This window comes from Pagrus pagrus (genome assembly GCF_965226575.1).
Source record: "Pagrus pagrus genome assembly, chromosome: 17".
Classification (NCBI taxonomy): Eukaryota; Metazoa; Chordata; class Actinopteri; order Spariformes; family Sparidae; genus Pagrus; species Pagrus pagrus.
Window position 1 is genome coordinate 3649780 of NC_140201.1, and position 14605 is coordinate 3664384.

The following is a 14605-nucleotide window of genomic DNA, read 5'->3' on the forward strand; positions in this document are numbered from 1 at the left end:
CTCTGCCTTTTGATTGGCTCGTACTCCTTGCCCTTTGTTCGTTTGGTTAGTTCAGAGCCCTTGAGTAGAGAGTTGCGATAGCAGATCGTTGAGCTGCTCAATAGCTCCCAGAAGTTTGCTGCAAATACGAGCAGCCCACTGCTGTAAATCAATCAATCAATCAATAAATTATGTATAAACGATAAACTGCAAAACTGTAGTCGCCATAAACCACGAGCCAATCAGAAGCAAAGAAGTGTGAGTCATGCCTTCGCCATCCTATTGGGGGAAAATAAGATACTATGATGCTCACATTAGCATATGATAATGCTAGCATGTGGATGTGTCTGTTAGCATGCTAAGAATTGCTAACTAGTAGGTACGAATCGTCCCTAAGAAATCATGTGTCAGCTTTACTTTCAACCATATCACATGGTCTTCATCAGTGGATGGACTTCTAGCATGTGTTAGCTTCAAGCTACTGAACCAGCTGAGCTCCAGAAAAAGCTCCTAAGTCGTCCATAAGTCGGGATTGTTTTGTCAAAATGATGTTAAGGTAAGAGGTGCAACAGTTTCCAACTTATATTTGTCAGGTGTTGCTGTAATTTAGACTTTTCATTTGCATTCAACTAGCCGACAATGCTAACCTTGAAATTCTGTTTCGTACAATCCAAAGTGCAGACTGTAAGTAGATTGTACGAGACTAAAACAGCTGTAAATGCCCCGTGATATGACGTTAATATGTCCTAGACAGCTAACAGAGGCTAAAAAATTACATTAATGTCCAGACGTTTTACCTCCAGCACTTTAAACTCTGTCCTCAGCATCCGTCTGAAGCACTGTGACCATATCTGTTCAGATTTTTTTGCACATTTTGAGACACAAGAGTGAATTCAGATACTAGAAAATGAGTCATGTGTCACAAAAGGCTGTGAGAAGGTCGAAGTAGTGGATACATGACTAAAAAGAAACCTCCCTCAGGAGTTGATGATGACTTCTGGTTTCAGGTTTGTTTGTTTTTTATCCGTAGTTCACCACTTCTGCTTTTACGTGTCAGTCAGTCACCACGATAAGCAAGCTGAACATATTCCCATGAAGTCTGGTGCACAGATCAGCCTCGAGGCGAAGGAGCAGCTGATTAAGATCTTGGCTGTTAGTCAGATTTTTTGGATTTCTCTCCAGGTGACTTGTTTTATTTTTATCCCGTGTCAAACTGTCTGCTGTTGGATCTCTTGTTTATTCATTATTCACTGCGGCTCGTGTGTTTTTTCACATGCAGCGTTCTTCTTTGTTATCGTCGGTTTAATAAGTGATCACCATTAAGGACCGCCTTTTGTAATAGCAGTGAAACATTCATGCAGCAGATGCTTCCTTCCAAACACATCGCAGGTCAATGAGTTCATGTGTCCTCCGGCGTGCATGAACACACTCGTGGGAATCTGAGGTTTTTAGATTGTTTTTTGATTCGGAGGGTTTGTGACTGAGTGAAGTGACCTGGAAGTGTTGAAGATGCAGCAGATAACAGCTGATCTGAACTGCAAGTAAAAGTGATTCAGGTTTCCTTTCCGCAGAAAACAAAGGGCTGTTTCTGTATCAGGAAAGAAACACGATCTTAAAGTCGCAGTGAGCGCCTTTCTTTAACTTCCAACGAATTCTGAGGAGCAGATTTCCTCCTCTTCGATCACAAAAACGCCAAAACATGTCACCTCGCTGGCTGCAGCTCAGTGGGTGTTAAGGAGCATCAGTAGTGATGATGATAATGCAGATACCATCTAAAATATCAACACTGGGCTGGGCTCTCTGCTGGTTTTTAAACTTTTTTGTGGAAATGTCAAATTTCCAAATGATCGAGCAAAATTAATCTCAGCTTTAGTGCTGATGTGAGGGATACACTGCAGATTTTAAAGGACGCGTTCCTTTTAGCTAATAGTCAACGAAATATTGATCTGAAAAAGTTATTCACACCCTCGACACACAGTCGAGCTGGTGCCTCCACTCCACAGCTACAGTGAAGACTTTGGGTGTAAGTAACATCTCTTCAGATCCATTCAGGCTTTCAGAGACTTGGATTACGTTTTAAAACGAGTCTCCAGCTGCTTCAGTGGTTGAGGAGATGCTGCAACACTGTTTTGCTGTGAAGCTCCATCAGCAGCTGATTAGATGACTGAATCTTTATTTTTGGGTGAATTTTCCCTTTAAATACCAGTTCGTAAGTTGCTAACATTATTATTATCACATTACATACTTTGAGAGGGCTTGTGTCTATATTTCTGTCCAAATCTTGCATAGCATGTGTAGCGTTAGCCAAACTGACAGTAGCTGCCACAAGCGTATTTTACTTCCAGTAAACTGCAGCTATAATGATCGATCGAAAGAAAATTAATCACCAACTATTTTGATCATCGATTTATCATTTCAGTCATGTTTGAAGCACACACATTAAAAAAATAGCTGCTTCTTCAATGTGAGAATCTGCTTATATTGACGAACGATCGATTACAGAATAATCGATAATGAAAATAATTGTGAGTTGCTGCCGACTGTAAACTGTGTTGACTTGGGTTTCCTTGCAGCAGTTATGTGTCCAGCTACGTGACCACGGTCGGTTTAGTCGTAGTTTGATCTCGCAGCATTAATCCACTCGACTCCATTTTTGTCCACTCTCAACTAAAGACCTCCGTTTAATCCTCGCTGATGTCGATATTTCAGATTTATTGCATTTTTTAGGGAACAAACAAACAGAAAAGGATGATATCAAAGCGCCTTATGAAAAACCACAGCTGCATCCATGTTTTTGTTTCCCTCCCTCTGAGCTGTTCATCCATTCTGCCCAGAATAAATTAAAATCAACCTCAAACGTGCATGTGGACGGGATTATTCTCTAACCAGTCTATTTTCCATCTCCGTCTCTGCAGCTCTGTAGTAACACTTCAGCTCCACCACGACCTGAGGGATTTCTGGCTGGATGCATCATGCTCAACCCAGTCACGTGTTTATAATTCAGAATAAAGAGCACACACACACACACACACACACACACACACACACACACAGACACACACACACACACACGAGCATGCTCACATTAAAGCCCAAACAGTTGCATGCAAATGGCTGAAATAAAGAGGACACTCTCATATGCATGTTCGAAGTTCAGCGTACTGCACAGACGCACACAAAAAAAAGCATGTGCACGTGAAGGCATGCACGCAAACACACACTCACGAGGTATATTCATAGACATTTGCAGAGGCACTCAGGCAGATATGCACACACACACACACACACACACGCACACACACAGCCTTGCAGCAGTATCCACTTGTATTCGCTCCTCTGAAGCAGCTCGATCCTGCTTTCTGTCTTTCCTCCTCACATCTGTCTCATTTCACAACGGTTTTTATTTAATTTTCTGATTTTATTTATTTACTCTGCAGCTCTTTATCACACTGAAACGTCTCCTCTCTCATTGTTTATGACTCACAATAAAAAAAACAACACAAACACAATGTTCCAGTCAGATTTCTTCAGATCCTGCTGGGCACTTTTGTCTTTGTCTTTTCTGATGTCTCGTCTCCGCCTGCAGCGGCCTTCAGATAACTGCATACTGTATTAGAGGTATGCAAATGTTTGTGAAAACCAGGAGTTGTGAAAAGCACAGATATGAGGGACCGTGCATACAAATATGAGGTTCACGCTGATTGCGACTGCGTGATAAAAACATCGCTTTTTGCCGTCGAGCCAGTCGGGCAACATTTTCTAAACAATATGTCGAACAACAAAGCGAGAAGCAGTCGTTAAAGCTGATGTCTGCTTTTTGAAACGGGATAGCGCCTCACTGTCAGTCGTAACTCTTCAGTTTCATTGTTTGGATGTTTCCTCATATTTGCAGCTGTAAGCTAGCTATTAGTTTTACAGCTGCACGGATCAGGATTTTCTTACGCTAACAAAGGATCGAGCGGCCAACAGTAATGTGAAAGGTGTCGCTCGTGAAGATGAGCCCACAGAGAATAACTACCCAACTCTGCTGCTCTTTTAGCGTCTTTCAGCCCATTGTTTTGGTTAACTTCACAAATTTCAGCAACAATGCTTCTGCTTGTACGGCTCCAAAGTCAGCGGCCAGTTAGCGAGTATAGTGAAGGAGCTAAGCTGCTAAATCCCACAGAGAATCATTACACAACTCTGCAGCCCCTTTAGCATCTTTCAGCCGATTGTTTTGGTTCACTCTTCCAGCTATCACCTGTGGTGTTTCAGGCTGCAACAGGAAACTACAGTTTCAGGGAGCAAAGGGACATAAAAATCTAATAAAAACAGCTTAAAAGGTTTGATGACTTTGACCAAAAATAAGGTTTAAAATGTGTTTTTTCTCCACAGGTTATATTTCTACTACACATGTACACAGTTTTAAAGACACCAACTTCTAATTCGGGGATCTTGTGCAGTGATTGGCTCGATGTTTCCTGGTTCTGGCTCTTTTATAAAGCAGACAACTGGCTTTAGGAAGAAAAGGATATCTGCCATACACCCGACATCTCCTGCGTTATGGACTCCTACAGTGGTTCGTCTACTCTCGCAAAAGCGTGCGTTTCAGGCTTGCACGTTACAGAACAACAGCCGGGGAAAGGCTCGTGTTTCTTAAACTTCCCTTTAATCTAGCACTTCTGGAGGAGACACTGCCTTAAGGCTGAAGTCGGGGAACAATTAACCATTGTGCAGCATTTCCCGTTACAGTGATTTGCATCTTTAAATCCTCCTGTCCGGTGGTTTGTCAACAGAGTGTCCCTGCAGCGAAGCAGCATCACAGCCCTGCTTCTCTTAAACGTGTAAAAATCTGATCCAACAACCAGAAGAGTTGGTTCAACCCAAAGATTCTCCGTCACAATGATAACAGTTACAAAAAACTTTTGTCTCCTCGTCTCAGTCCAAACATTGACAGAACTTCACACATCTCCATCACTCATTGTCTCATCCTTCCTTTTTAAATGTCTACACAACCGCCGAACATTAACAAAGACCTCTGGCAATCTGTCATCAATAAATCATGAAATTAGCTGCCATGATTCATTCGACGGCTCACAGGATGAACATGACCGTCAGCGTGATAAAGAACGGGTTTCAATTTGAATTGGAAGTTGTCAGACTTGTGAAATCTCCAAGAGGAGGACGGAAAAAATATAAAAGAAAGACGGACAGAAAAGCTCCTCTGATGTTCTGGCAGTTCTGGTTCACATCAAAAGCGGCAGCAGAGAGAAGAAACAATAAATTATGAATATATAACGGATGAAAACAGGCTGTCGGAGGGAGCCGAGGACGGGCCGGAGAACAGGGTGTCAGCCATTTATCAGGAGATATAATTAGAGAAGATCTTACTGCGGTTATTGCTGAAGAGGGTTAGTTAATGTAACGTATCGTGAGTCTGTGTCATCATTACTGCCAGAACACATTAAGGCCTCTGCATGTACGGCTTCATATACGTCTGACTGTATTAGCTGGTGCAGAAAATGTCGCCTTCTCACAAGAAGATGTCAATTTTAATCTCTGTCGCCTCCTCAGAAGCCACGAGAAGAAAAGTGATCTCACATCTCAAAATATCAAATAAATCTTAAAACTTTTGATGGAGAAAGTCGATGTTCACTGTCACTCACCATGTAGACACTCAGGTCCTCCCATCATGCCTTGCTGCTGCTGCTGCTGTTGCTGCTGCTGCTGTTGCCCCTGCTGAGGTGGTGGTGGCGGCGGCGGCGGTTGCGGCTGGACGGTCTCCAGCCCCAGCAGCGAGGAAGAGGAGGATGAAGAGGACATGGAGGAGGACGAGGAGGAGCAGGGCGGAGGGGAGGTCGGAGGACACTGGGAGCTCTGGTTGGGCACCGCCGACTGGGAGCTCTGGGAGGAGAGAGAGAAATATGTGAGGTTATCATCAGTCTAAATCCCAACATAGACAAAGAGAGCAGCACTTAAACTCGGCTCATTAATACACGTACATCCATACGACTCACTGAATTTGTGTATCCAAACTTTGGCTGTACTGTACTTAAGTATTGTTCTTATAGGCCTACTTTACTCAAGTTTTTCTGCATATTTCTGCAGGTCGGTGTGTTTACTGGAGAGACTACAGCTCAGACAGCACTGCACCAGAGCCACAAGGAAAGAGCGATGCAAGGTAGGGACGGCAAACTAGCTTACTTAAACCTAATCTAAGGTTGGCGAGCTAGCTTTAACTTAGCTACGTGGCATGGATCTGTCGTTAGTTGCTTCGTAACGTTAGCTAATAAAGTAATTTGTGAAAAGTCAAGCTAGTTAGTATCGTTTTTGTCTTACAGCTTGGTGCGGTTTAAGTGAACCGGTCTTACCTGGGAGGGGATCTGGGCACTGGTGGAGCTGGGCCCATTGCTGTGCATCCCCATCCCGTTCTCGGTCAAGAACTCCTCCAGGTCCATGTACTGAAGCTGGAACAAGCCTCCGTCACATGGCAGGGTCCTCTCCCACAGCAGCGGGCCCAGGAAGGCCGACTGGGAGAGTGGCCGCACAGCGCTGGACCCGATGGTTCCTGTCACCCCGCCGGGGCCGCCGCCATTGGGGCCCAACGAGTCTTCATCAGAGTCCACGGGCTTGTTGTCTTTGTCTGGAGAGAAGAAGGTACAAGAAGTCTGTTAGATTATTTCATTTTCAAACTCTTTCTGACAACTGACGCTAATTAAATCTCCTTCTCCTTCCTTTGGTTCGTAGACGAGAGCCGATATTCACTCTGACAATCCAGCAGATCGACTCTTACTGCAGAGAAAGAGGCTGATGATCTCATTTTCACTGGTTTCATTTGTTTACCGTTATTAAACCGTCCTCGAACTAATGTACAAATGATTTATTGATGCTTGAATGAAACCCAACAAAGCACTTTTCATGCTTTGTGTCCACGTTGGAAAAAGTGTATGATGATGATGTCAAATCAATTTGCCTGGAAACTTTCATGTGTCCAAATTATTAAGGGAAATATTCCAGCACATACAGGACGTATTAGATCAAGTGCTTAAAGATATGTCTGGCTGCCAGATGGTCCCAGGTTTTGAAGGGTAAATCACACGCTGGTGGAGTATGATGCTCATCAAAACACCCATCTCCTCGCTCTCTGCCAGGACTTTTAGCAACAGGTGACCAGATAAACGCTCCGTAACCTTGAGTCAACTCGTGGATTTCTCTGGATTTCAACATTGTTGGAAACTCTGAGAAGAAGTTCAACGTTTTAATGCAGAAATCCTACATATCACATCTTTAAAAGCATCAATTGATGTGCATCAATCGTAACTACAAGATGTGGCCACAAAGAGATGTCGCTGCCATCTGTCAGCCCTTGAGCAAGGCACATAATGGACATTTTGTTCCACAAGATCTGACTCTTTTCTTGGACCGCAGCCTTGTTCTCAGATTGTTATTTGACGGGCAGATTTTTGGATGTGATCCAGATCTGCGAGGTCTCCTCGCATTAACGTCCAACTGACGAGACTTCTGCCGAAACTCAAAGCTGCACAACAATCGTGTGAATGTTCTTTGTTGTCTGTCTGACGATCAACAAAAACAGCTCCAGAGGCTGTTGTTGTTGTTGTCTGATGAACAGCGGCTGAGGTTTGTGCTTCTGTGTCCTTTGCTTTCTGTTGAGCACTTAGCTGCGATCATTAAAAGGCATCTATAAATAAAGTTGACTTGACTGACCCTGCACTCCGACCTCCCGGAGAGGAACGAAGGGAGGGAGGGGGTCTGATGGAAAGATAGATATAGACATCAGGCATCAATAAACCATCAGCAGAAAAAATAAATGAAAACCCTGAAAGTAAACCGGGAGACTAATTTAATTGGACCGTATGGAAAGAACAAGAGCGATTGTTTAGTACGTCGATGATCCTCTCATAATATTATTCTACAGAATTATGCCTCCAAAAGTGCATATTGAATAAATGGCACGCTGAATAATAAAAACCCAATAAAATAGTAATAAAAGAGCATTTTTAACTGGTGCTGGGAGCAGAGAGAGTAATGAGAAAGCCGGAGAGGCTGAGAGAGAGCATCAGGAAAAGGCCGGAAATTTAAATTTAAAGGGATTAAAGGACATAAAGACAAGAGAGATTACAACGTGAAAACAGCAGAGGAGGGAGGGAGGGAGGGAGGGAGAGGAAGAGCAGAGAGTCAAGGCCATGTCCGTCATAATCTCTCCGCTATCATCCTCATCCTCGTCATCGTCCTCAGCTGCCTGCCAGGTTCTTCTAAATTACTGTGAGTTCATTACCAAAGTCAGGAGAGAAATTTAAAAAGAAGTGACAGAATAAAACGAGCGGTGTGAACAGAAGAAGAGTATTAATTTAAAAGGTGTGTGATGCACTTAGTCTGCAGCCAGACCTCTAGATCTCTGCTGACATGTCAGTCAGATGATCTGGTGTCGTGTTCACTGATGGATGTTGGTCCAATTGGAAAAACAACCAACCGATCAGAGGTTTGTAGGAATAATAATTTTCCTTTCAGAGCAATCCGATCACCATAATAAAGGTTGGCTTTGTAGATTGTAGATCATGTTTTGAGAATTATCCAGTTTTCTTGCCAGAAAAATGGCTCCTATCAGTCGACGCAATCAGTGCTCTGTCGTTTTCATGTGTGAAACTGGGTGAAAGAAATTTTCCCAGGAAAAATATTTTTTTTACATGTGAAACCAGCTAATTTTGTCTTTTGTTTTTTTTTTCAGGAAAAGAAAAAAATATTTTTTGTTTTGACGTGTTCGAGGGAAAAAATAACATTTTCAGGAAAACAAAATTTCATGTGTGAGACAGATTTTTTTTTTCGGGAAACCAAGTGAAACATTTTTTGGGGAAAAGAAAAAAATCATCTGTGAAACTGACAAACTGAAAAAAAAATTTGAACACAACAAATTTTTGTTTTGATGTGTTCGAGGGGGAAAAAACATTTTCAGGAAAAAAAAATGTGTGAGACAGATTTTTTTACGGGAAACCAAGTGAAAATAAAAATAATTTTCATATGTGAAACCAAAGTTTTTTTGTTTGTTTGTTTTCGGGAAGCCAAGTCAAAAAGTTTGGGGAAAAAAACAGTTTCGGTACAAAAAATTTATTTGGGGGGGGGGGGAATTTCAGGAAAAAAAATATATTTTTGGGGTGAAATTTCTTTGTTTCTTGTCTTTCTCCGGAATTTTTATTTTTCTCCTGGGGAAAAAAAAATGTCCACTTAGTTTCACAAAAAAAAAAAAAAAAAAAAATTCTGCAGATAACATAAAAAATAAGGGACTTGAAAAATGAGCCTTACAAAAAAGAAAACATTTCAGTAAAAACATATTTCATGTGTGAAACCAACTGATTTTTTGCGAGGGAGAATTTGTTTTTGAAGGGAAAAAACATTTCAGGAAAAAACTTTTTTTTCTTCAGAATTTTTTTTTTTCACATTTGAAACTGGGTGAAAGAAATTTTCAGGAAACCAAGTAAAAAAAAAATTTCACACAAAAAAAAAATGTGGGGGGCGGGGGGATCTTTTTTTCATGTATGAAACTTTGTGAAGATGAACATTTTAGGGAAAATATTTCAGAAAAAATATTCTTTGGATGAAATTTTTTTCACAATCTTTCTCCAGAATTTGCATTTTCTCCTGGGGAAACCACCCAGTTTCACACATGAAAGAAAAACTCTCCAGAAAACTTTTTTTTTCACCGATGGAAAAATATAAGGCACATGAAGAATGAGCCGTACAAAACCAGTTCCACACATGAAAAAAAAATTTTTCTTTCAGAAAAAAAGTTGGGGGTTTTTTGGCCGAAATTTTTTCACAATCTTTCTCCAGAATTTTTGTTTTTCTCCTGGGGAAAAAAATGTCCACTTTGTTTCACAAATTTCTTTTTTCTCCTGGAAAAAATAAATTCACCTGGAGTCACACATGAAATTCTCTGGAAAAGTTTTTTGTTTTGTTTTCACAGACTGAAAAATTTAAAATTAATCATCCTGGCAAAACTTTTTTTTTAGAAAATAATTAAGATCGGATTTAGAAAATAAATCACCAGAAAAAAAAATCTTCACTGGCCCCTCAGAGCTTCCGTACCAATATAATAATAAGACTATTCATTATTATTTTTTTGGTCTTTATTAACAGTACAGCTTGAGAGACATGCAGCAAAGGGCCCCAGACCAGGACTTGAACCTGGGGCCTCTGCAGCGAGGACAAAGCCTCTGTTCATGGGCTGCCTGCTCTACCAACTGAGCTAACTGGCACCCCATAAGACCAAATCTTACATATTACATCTTTAAGTTCCTCCTCAGGAGCGTAACTTACTGTTTTACACCATATTCATATTCAGCTGTTTATTCTGATTATGGCTGCTATTAGCATTAATCGCTAGATGCTACATGTACTGAGGAAAGAAATGCAAAGTTGAAACTAATCTAATCAGATTTGTGTGCACAAGTTATTTATTCAGATGCACAAATGACAAAATCTTGCACAGAAATGTAAAATAGTGGAATATCTCCTGACACCTGCAGGAAGCCTGCAGGTGTCAGGAGATATTCCCCTATTTTACATTTCTGTGCAAGATAAAAAAATATGAAAGGTCGTCAAAATAAATGGGGAAACAACAAGTTTAAGAATGAAAAGAGGAGCTGAGAGCCGAGTGTCTACTGTAAAAAGACGACACGAAGCCTGAGAAAATGCAAATCAGCAGAGGGACGAGCAGGAGAGCAAGACAGGAACGAGCGAGAGGAAAAACTCAACGACAGACAGAGAGATGTGCGAGATGGAGTGGGTGTTTGTGAAGGCGTCAAACAAAGCCAGCCAGGGAGGAAAAAAAAAAAAAAAAAAAAGCAGGAGGATGAACGAGTGAAACTCTGCAGCGAGAAAAGCCCCAAAAAAAAAACACCACCACCATCTTTGCACCCCTGAACGCTTCACCTATCATTGGGAGACTGTGGCCGCTGACAATGAGGCCGGCCGAGGCCTCTGAGCTGCTTTCTGACTCCATGGAGAGGCTGTCAGCCGCGCTCACCATCATCGCCTCCCCCTCATGCAAAGCAACACAAAAAACCCTCTACAGAAAAGAGGTGCAGTCACACCGACAGGCCACCAGGGGTCGCCAAAAACACACAAAAAAAGCAGGGAGTGCTTTGTTTTTCTCCCTCTCGTGTGTTCAATTTATTTATCTTTGTGTATTTTAGCACGTCGTCACTGTGACAAGAGGCTTATTTTAGGGTTTTAATAGAGTCAGACTTCATATATTGTGTTGAATGAGTCTAAAACCAAACAAAAACCAGTGTGTGTGTGTGTGTGTGTGAGAGAGAGCAGCTGACTGGGAGTTATGACATCCCCACAGCGAGGGAGGAAGGAGAAGGCAGCCTGGTTAATATTTGTCATGGCAGCTGGTGGATGGGAAACAATTCGGTCTCACTCAGAAACCTTTATTTAAACAGAGCGCAGAATCAAAATTCAACACGAACGACTGCTGCTGCTGCTGCCGCTGCTGCTCTGGCTGTATTCTGATGGCATCCACTCCAGATTGTGTTTCTTTTTTTAACCCTCCTCCTCCTCGTCCTCCTCCTCCTCGTCCTCGTCCTCCTCCTGATCACTTCATTTCACCACCAAATGCAAAAAGGAAACATTTAATTTTTTTTTTTTTGTAAATGCAGCGGGGCCAGAAGGAGGAAGGCTGAAGTGAAAACAGTGTGTGTGTGTGTGTGTGTGTGTGTGTGCATGTGAGTGTGTGTGTGTGTTGGATAAGCAGGAGATCTGTCTTTTACAATCACACCTACCCACTCAGTCACATGCACACACACACACACCAGTGAATAATCAGTGTGATATTCCTGTGATTTCTGCATATTGAGCAGATGCTCTGCAACGTATACTTAAGATTTACGTTCTTGATTAATCTACTGTTCATTTTCTTGATTAAAATGTCAAAAAAATACCCGAAATTTGTTGTTTGTTATCCGAACCGACAGTCTAAAATCCAAATATAAGCAGTTTAATATCATATCATGACATTTAAGAAGCTTTAATGAAAGAATTTGTGGTGTTTTTACTTGAAAAAGCCCAAATAGTTGCTTCTAAGGTCCATTTTAATGTTTATGTGTCTTCGAGAGCTCGACCGATAAATCGGCTGGCCGATATTTTTGGCCGATCACAGATATACTCGTGTCGATATATATGATGTTTACTTTTCTTGTAAATGCAGAAAAAAGACGCTCGAGGTAATTTATAATTATCAAATTGACAGTTGACAGTTTCAGTCATTTTGGACAATAGATGTTATTGTCTTTAGAGCTCGACCGATATATATTTATCAGCCGGCTGATATTGGCCCCTTGCAGACACATCGGTATCGTGTATATGTTGGCTGAAAGAGCCTTCAGATGTCTCTAAGATGCAGTTATAGTTACAAGTTTGTCATCTGTTAGAGCCCGACCGATATCAGTTAGCCAATACTGGACGGATACTTTGTATCTACATGTTGTCTGATATGAAAACTTCTCTTTTTAGAGATCATACGGCCACAAATGATGCTCGGGTCATTTATTAAATTGACTGTTTCAGTGAACTGATGTTATTTTAGACAGTAAAGTTCATTGTTTTTAGAGCTCGAATGATTTATCTGTCGACCGATATTAGCCTATCACAGATGCATCAGTATCGGTGTGTATGTTGGCTGATGGACGCTTCAAACATTTCTAATGTGAATTTATAGTTAAAGTTTGTTATGTTTTAGAGCCCCACTGATATATCGGTTGGGTGATACTGATATCAGCCTATCACAGATATATCGGTATCGACAAACATGTTGTCTGTTGAAAATTTCACAGTAAAGTTTCCTGTTTCAGTGAACTGAGTTCATTTTAAACGATAAACTGTTTTTAGAGCGCGACCGATATCAGTCAGCCGATATCTGCCTGTGGCCGGTGTCACAACCACATCTCTACGACATTTTTTTAATTTTTTTTATTGAGAGCATTGCAGAAAGAGATAATAAAGTCGATATGTCAAATGTTTTTTTTTATACATCCTATTATTGTTATCGGTATCAGTATCGCCCCCAGAAATCCAGTATCAGTCTGGTTCTGACTGATTTCCTGTTACCGTTACAAATCTTTGTCACAGGTGTTTATTAACCACAATCTGAGGGATCATAAATATTGATCAGTATCGGCCCCAAAAAACAAGTATCAGCCGGGCTGTACCGACAGAATAAAACCCACCAGAGTCTGACGACACTTCACCTTCAGTAAATCTCTCGTCAGACATGTTAATACACTTGATTTACAGTAAAAGTACATTTCACGATCCTCCTGCAGAGACTTGTTGGTATTTTCCTCACTGTCCCTTTAAGAAGTTTTCGTGCAGATAAGACCTCGCTCTCCCTCCCTCTCTCTCTCCCAAACACACGCACGTGCGCACGTGCACGCACTCACCTTTCATCTCGCAGCAGTCCTTGGGGCCTCTCTGGTCGGCCTTGATCGGCAGCTGGAGCAGTGACTTCAGGTTGGTCATGGAGGTCAGGTGTCCACCTTGGGGGCCACTTCCAGCCGGGTTGCTGGCCCCAAACTGGGGGCTGGTGGCCCCGGCAGGCAGATCCGGCGGTAAGAGCTGAGTTAGAGGCCTTGACATAACTTCCAAGGCAGGAGGAAGGAGGAGGTGGAGGGGGGAGGTGGTGCGGGGAGGAGAAGCTGGACCCGCAGACCGTTTAAGTTCAAGATCGAAATAATCCAATTAGGGGTGCTGACTGACAGGCGCGCCGTCAAAAGGTGCGCGGACGGCGGACAGACAGGTGAGGTGCGCTCAAGATCTCCACCTGATGTCCCGCTTTTCCGCCCGTCCCATGAAGACAAACGTGCAAAAGAAAACGAAGTGGAGGAAGAAAAAAAAAAGAGGGTTTATCTCCGAGATGGCAGCATGTTGGTGTAACTCATCCTCTCAGACTGGCTGAGCCTTCAGGAGCTGCTGCTGCTGCTGCTGCTGTCAAACCTTTAAAACTAACTCCGCAGTAATGAGCGACACAGGAAGACCAAATGAGTGAAGTCCTCCTTTGAGTTTGGGATCACACGGTCCCGGTCCGGTCCCGGTCCGTCGGTCGGTCGGTCGTGTCGGTCGGTCGGTCGGTTGACCCGCCGGAGATCTTGTGAGAAAATAAAAATAAAAAGCAGCGAGAGATGCGGATGTTCAGTCGTCCCGTGCAATGAAAGAGGATTAGAAAGAGTCGAGTCGAGTCTCCGGCAGAGAAAATGAAGCTGGAGACAAGTTGAGCTGAAATCAGAGCGAAAAATATGAAAGATGAAGGAAATAAAGAAGAAGCCCCCCAAAAAATAATAATATCCAGTAGTGTGAGAGTCAGATAGATGGGACTGATGGCTCCTGTTTTCCTCTCTCTCCCTCCCTTTCTCTCTCTCTCTCTCTCTCTCTCACACACACACACTCTCTCTATTTTCGTCGCTCTCTCTCTCTCTCTCTCTCTCTCTCTCTCTCTCTCTCTGCCAGTCAGCTGGAACCAACACGGGCCGCTCGCGTGACGTCACCGCTCACGGGGGAAAGGCGCTTGGGGGCGTGGATCGTTTGCATACATCGGCCACGCCCCGCGGCGACGCCCCCCTCCGCTCGATTCCAC

The 14605-nt window shown here is 42.5% G+C and overlaps 1 protein-coding gene across 1 annotated transcript in view; it reads right to left on the reverse strand.

Annotated features, from left to right (window-relative positions):
• The window catches only part of dbpa (D site albumin promoter binding protein a), a 34687-nt gene extending 20296 nt beyond the window's left edge, over nt 1–14391 (reverse strand). The window contains exons 1-3 of the mRNA XM_084379826.1: nt 13416–14391; nt 6330–6601; nt 5625–5862 (exon numbers count right to left, since the gene is read on the reverse strand). Of these exons, the coding sequence (XP_084235952.1) occupies nt 5625–5862; nt 6330–6601; nt 13416–13611 (706 nt within the window). The 5' untranslated portion in view covers nt 13612–14391. The remainder of the gene's footprint in view (nt 1–5624; nt 5863–6329; nt 6602–13415) is intronic.
• Between the last annotated feature and the right edge of the window lie 214 nt (nt 14392–14605).